The sequence below is a fragment of the Salvelinus sp. IW2-2015 genome, unplaced genomic scaffold, assembly GCF_002910315.2.
Source record: "Salvelinus sp. IW2-2015 unplaced genomic scaffold, ASM291031v2 Un_scaffold4229, whole genome shotgun sequence".
Taxonomy (NCBI): domain Eukaryota; kingdom Metazoa; phylum Chordata; class Actinopteri; order Salmoniformes; family Salmonidae; genus Salvelinus; species Salvelinus sp. IW2-2015.
This window is the reverse complement of record NW_019945500.1, coordinates 31,001-37,075: the sequence shown is the minus strand read 5'-3', so window position 1 is coordinate 37,075 and position 6,075 is coordinate 31,001. Positions and strand designations below refer to the sequence as shown.

The window sequence follows — 6,075 nt, the reverse complement described above, 5'->3', positions numbered from 1 at the left end:
ATTTCAGAGGTTTAAAAAGGAATGATATAAACCAGTACTTTTTTTGGGGGGGGGGGGTTATAACCAGTTCAGAACTTAATTTTGCTGGTCGGAACATTGGAACAGAACTAAAAATATAATGGTTCTCTTCAGAACGAAACAATTGGATAAATAATTTAGGTTCCAATCCCTACAGGAGACAGCAGAGAGCGCACGGCCCCATCCACATCGACGGGGCCGCAGTGGAGAATCCTCAAGTTCCTCTGCGTCCACATCACTGAGGACCTGAAATGGTCCAGCCCACACCGACAGCGTGGTGAAGAAAGCACAACAGCGCCTCTTCAACCTCASGAGGCTGAAGAAATTCGACTTGGCACCTAAAACCCTCACAAACTTTTACAGATACACAATTCTATCACCGCCTGGTAAGGCAACTGCACYGCCCACAACCGCAGGGCTCTCCAGAGGGTGGTGCGGTCTGCCCAACGCTTCACCGGGGGCACACTGCCTTCCCTCCAGGACATCTACAGCACCCGATGTCACAGGAAGGCCAAGAAGATCATCAAGGACCTGTTCACCCCGCTCCCAGAGGTGACTTGTTGCTATTATAAACTGGTTACCAACACAATTAGAAGTGTCTTTTTTTATTGAACAAAATTACTTATTTACTGTTCTAATTACGTTGGTAACCAGTTTTCAAGGWCCTCAGCCACCCGAGACCTGGCCTGTTCAACCCAATACCACTGTCACTAACCGACTACCACCMGGTACTCTACCCTGCACCTTAGAGACTGCTGCCCTATGTACATAGAGTCATTGAACACTTTTAATAATGTTTACATACGGTTTCACCCACTTCATATGTATATACTGTATTCTAGTCAAGGATCATCCTATACAACTACTGCTGTACACAATTCTATCTATTCATATACTGTTCCATACTGTCTACACACCATCTATACATACCATTCTTACACACCATCTATACACACCGTCTATACACACTGTCTTAACACACCATTCTACACACCATCTATACATACATTATACCACACCATCTATACACACCATCTATTCACACCATCTATACACACCATTATACACACCGTCTATACAACAGCGTCTATACACACCGTTATGCACACCATCTATACACACCATCTATCACCACAGTCTATACAACCGTCTATACACACCATCTATACACACAGTCTATACACACCATCTTATACACACCATTATACACACCATCTATACACGCCATTATGCACACCATCTATACACACCATCCATACACACCATCTATACACGCCATCTATCACACCATCTATTACACACCATCTATACACACCATCTATACACACCGTCTATACACACCCATCTATACACACCATCCATACACGCGTCTATACACGCCATCTATACACGCCGTTATGCACACCATCTATACACGCCATCCATACACGCCATCTATACACGCCATCTATACACCATTATGCACACCATCTATACACACACCATCCATACACACCATCCATACACACATCTATACACACCATCTATACACACCATCTATACACACCATTATACACTGAGTGTACAAACATGAACAAGAACTAACATTGAGTTGCCTTCAGAACTGCCTCAGTTGGAAGTGTTCCAGGGATGCTGGCCCATGTTGATGCCAATGCTTCCCACAGTGGAGTCAAGTTGTCTGGATGTCCTTTCGGTGTTGACTATTCTTGATACACACAGAAACTGTTGTGCGTGGGAAACCCAGCAGAGTTTCAGTTCTTGACACAAACTGGTGCACTTGGCACCTACTACAATACCCCGTTCAAAGGCACAATATTTTGTCTTGCCCATTCACCCTCTGAAGGGCACACAGACACAAGCCATGTCTCAATTGTCTCAAGTTTTAAAACACTTCTTTAACCGTCTCCTCCCCTTCATCTACACTGATTGAAGTGGATTTAACAAGTGACATCAATAAGGTATCATAGCTTTCATCTGGATTCACTGGTCAGTCTATGTCATGGAACGAGCAGGTTTCCTGATGTTTTGTACAATCCATGTATATTTAAGCAATGTAGGCCAGAGGAGGTGTGGTATATGGCCGTTTCTCAGACACAACGCATCACAGAGTCTACAGCCTGGATACAGCCCTTAGCCGTGGTATATTGCTCATATACACAAAACCCCGATGAGCCTTATTGCCCTTATTAACAGGTTACCAATGTAATTAGACCAGTAAACAAGTCGTTTAGTTTCATACCCATTTATATTGTCTGATATACCATGGGTTTCAGCCAATCAGCATCCCAAACCAAAAACTACCCGGATTATAAATGTATATATTTTTTTGATACTGACATTTCTCATTCTGATATTTCTTAATTTCCTGGATTATGTGTGTATTGTTTTTGTATTGCTAGATATTACTACACTGTTGGAGCTAGAAACACACAAGCATTTCGCTGCACCTGCGATAACATCTGCAAATCTGTCTATGCAACCAATAAAACATTGACTTGGGTAGAAGTTTCCTCTAGCAGGCACAGATCTAGGATCAGTTGAGCCTCACCAGAATCTACGTTCAGTTTTCCTGACAAAGGAGGCAGATTTTTTTTTCCTGTTGCTAGGATACCAATGTCCGCCAGTGAGTAATGGGATGTCTATGTAATAAACCAAGTCATGTAGTAGGAATACATCTCTATAATGTTTATATAGATAATTGGATTAATGATGTGGTTTACTGCCAACCATAACCATGCCCTGTACTGATGGTCAGATAGGGGTTAATATACTGGGTAAGGAGTCTCAGGGGCTGGTATAGAGGGGTGGTCAGATAGGGGTATAACCTGGGTTAATGAGTCCCAGGGGCTGGTATAGAGGGGGTGGTCAGATAGGGGTATATACTGGGTTAATGAGTCTCAGGGGGCTGGTATAGAGGGGTGGTCAGATAGGGGTTAATACACTGGGTTAATGAGTCTCAGGGGGCTGGTATAGAGGGGTGGTCCAGATAGGGGTTAATACACTGGGTTAATGAGTCTCAGGGGGCTGGTATAGAGGGGTGGTCAGATAGGGGTTAATACACTGGGTTAATGAGTCTCAGGGGCTGGTATAGAGGGGTGGTCAATAGGGTTAATACACTGGGTTAAGGAGTCTCAGGGGCTGGTATAGAGGGGTGGTCAGATAGGAGGTTAATGAGTCTCAGGGCTGGTATAGAGGGGTGTAGATAGGGGTTAATGTCTCCAGGGGGCTGGTATAGAGGGGTGGTCAGATAGGGGTTAATACACTGGGTTAAGGAGTCTCAGGGGGCTGGTATAGAGGGGTGGTCAGATAGGGGTTAATAACCTGGGTTAATGAGTCTCAGGGGGTTGGTATAGAGGGGTGGTCAGATAGGGGTTAATACACTGGGTTATGGAGTCTCAGGGGCTGGTATAGAGGGGTGGTCAGATAGGGGTTAATAACCTGGGTTAAGGAGTATCAGGGGCTGGTATAGAGGGGTGGTCAGATAGGGGTTAATACACTGGGTTAATGAGTCTCAGGGGCTGGTATAGAGGGGTGGTCAGATTTAGGGGTTAATAACTGGGTTAAGGAGTCTCAGGCGGGCTGGTATAGAGGGGTGGTCAGATAGGGGTTAATAACCTGGGTTAATGAGTTCAGGGGCTGGTATAGAGGGGTGGTCAGATAGGGGTAATAACTGGGTTAATGAGTCTCAGGGGCTGGTATAGAGGGTGGTGTCAGATAGGGTTAATAACCTGGGTTAATGAGCTCAGGGGCTGGTATAGAGGGGTGGTCAGATAGGGGTTAATACACTGGGTTAATGAGAGTCTCAGGGGCTGGTATAGAGGGGTGGTCAGATAGGGTTAATACACTGGGTTAATGAGTCTCAGGGGCTGGTTAGAGGGTGGTCAGATAGGGTTAATAACCTGGGTTAATAGAGTCTCAGGGGCTGGTATAGAGGGGTGTCAGATAGGGGTTATTAACTGGTTAATGAGTCTCGGGGGCTGGTATAGAGGGGTGGGTCAGATAGGGTTAATAACTGGGTTAAGAGTTCTCCAGGGGCTGGTATAGAGGGGTGGTCAGATAGGGCTTAATACACTGGGTTAATGAGTCTCAGGGGCTGGTATAGAGGGGTGGTCAGATAGGGGTTAATTACACTGGGTTAATGAGTCTCAGGGGCTGGTATAGAGGGGTGGTCGATAGGTAATCTGGGTTAATGAGTCTCAGGGGGCTGGTATAGAGGGGTGGTCAGATAGGGGTTAATAACCTGGTTTAATGAGTCTCAGGGGCTGGTATAGAGGGGTGGTCAGAATAGGGGTTAATGAGTCTTAGGGGCTGGTATAGAGTGGGTGGTCAGATAGGGGTTAATAACCTGGGTTAATGAGGTCTCAGGGGCTGGTAATTAGAGGGTGGTCAGATAGGGGTTAATGGCATCTCGCCGGGGCTGCGTATAGAGGGGTGGCATAGTAGGGGTTTAATACCACTGGGGTTAAGGAGGTCTCAGGGGGCTGTATAGAGGGTGGTCAGATAGGGTTAATAACGGTTAATGAGTCTCAGGGGGCCTGGTATAGAGGGGTGGTCAGATAGGGTTAATACACTGGTTAATTGAGTCTCAGGGGGCTGGTTATAAGGGGTGTCAGGATAGGGTTAATAACCTGGGTTAAGGAGTCTCAGGGGTGGTATTAGAGGGGTGGTTCATGATAGGGTTTAATACACTGGGTTAAATGAGTTTCAGGGGCTGGTATTAGAGGGAGTGCAGATAGGGGTTAATACCACTGGGTTGAGGAGTCTCAGGGGGCTTGGTATAGAGGGGTGGTCAAGATAGGCGGTTAATACACCTGGGTTAATTGAGGTCTCAGGGTGGTATAGAGGGTGGTCAGAAAGGGGTTAATACACTGTTAATGAGTCCTCAGGGGGCTGGTATAGAGGGGTGGTAGATAGGGGGTATAACCTGGGTTAATGAGTCTCAGGGGCTGTATAGAGGGGTTGGTCAGATAGGGTTAATACACTGGGTGAATGAGTCTCCTCAGGGCTGGTATTAGAGGGGTGGTCAGATAGGGGTTATATACCACTTGGGTTATGAGTCTCAGGGGCTGTTATAAAGGGGTGGTCAGAGTAGGGTTAATAACCTGGGTTAATGAGTCTCAGGGGCTGGATATAGAGGGGTGGTCAGATAGGTGTTAATACACTGGGTTATTGATGTCTCGGGGGCTGGTATAGAGAGGGGTGGTCGATAGGGGTTAATACACTGGGTTAAGGAGTCTCCAGGGCTGTATAGATGGGGTGGTCAGATAGGGGTTAATACACTGGGTTAATGAGTCTCAGGGGCTGTATAGAGGGGTGGTCAGATAGGGGGTTAATACACTGGGTTAATGAGGCTCAGGGGCTGGTATAGAGGGGTGGTCAAGATAGGGTTAATACACTGGTGTTAATGAGTCTCAGGGGGCTGGTATGAGGGGGTCAGATAATCATAACAGGGTAATACCTGGGTAATGAGTCTCAGGGTGGGGTATAGAGGGTGTAGATAGGGTAATACCTGGCGGTTAATGAGGTCTCAGGGGCTGGTATAAGGGGGTGGTCAGATAGGGTTAATGAGTCTTAGGGGCTGGCTTATACGAGGTGTGGTCAGATTAGGGGTTATTTAACTGGGTAATGAGTCTTCCTCAGGGACTGGTTATAGAGGGTGGTATCGATAGGGATTAGGAGTCTACGGGGGCTTGGTACTAGAGAGGGTGGTCAGATAGGGGTTAATAACTGCGTTAAGGAGTCTCAGGGGGCTGGTGATAGCTCGAGTGCCGCTCGTGCTCCAGATTCAGGGCGTTTACGATAGTATACCTGAGTTAATGAGCTCTCAGGCTGGTAGAGAGGGTGGTCAGATAGGGTTAAATACACTGGGTTAAAGTCTCAGGGGCTGTTATAGAGGGGTGCGTCAGATAGGGGTTAATGACCTGGTTAATGAAGTCTCAGGGCTTATAGAGCAGTGGTCAGATAGGGGTTAATAACCTTGGGTGTAATGAGTCTTCAGGGGCTTGGTATAGAGGGTTGGTCGCATAGGTTAATAACTGGGTTATAATGAATCTCTCT

The 6,075-nt window shown here is 46.5% G+C and overlaps 1 protein-coding gene across 1 annotated transcript in view; it reads left to right on the top strand.

Moving 5' to 3' along the window:
• Nucleotides 1-175: 175 nt before the first annotated feature.
• LOC112077048 (H(+)/Cl(-) exchange transporter 7-like) overlaps nucleotides 176-6,075 on the top strand; it is a gene marked incomplete at its 5' end in the record, with an annotated part of 32,746 nt that continues 26,846 nt past the window's right edge. The window contains 2 exon segments of the mRNA XM_070441546.1: nucleotides 176-295; nucleotides 410-570. Of these exon segments, the coding sequence (XP_070297647.1) occupies nucleotides 176-295; nucleotides 410-570 (281 nt within the window).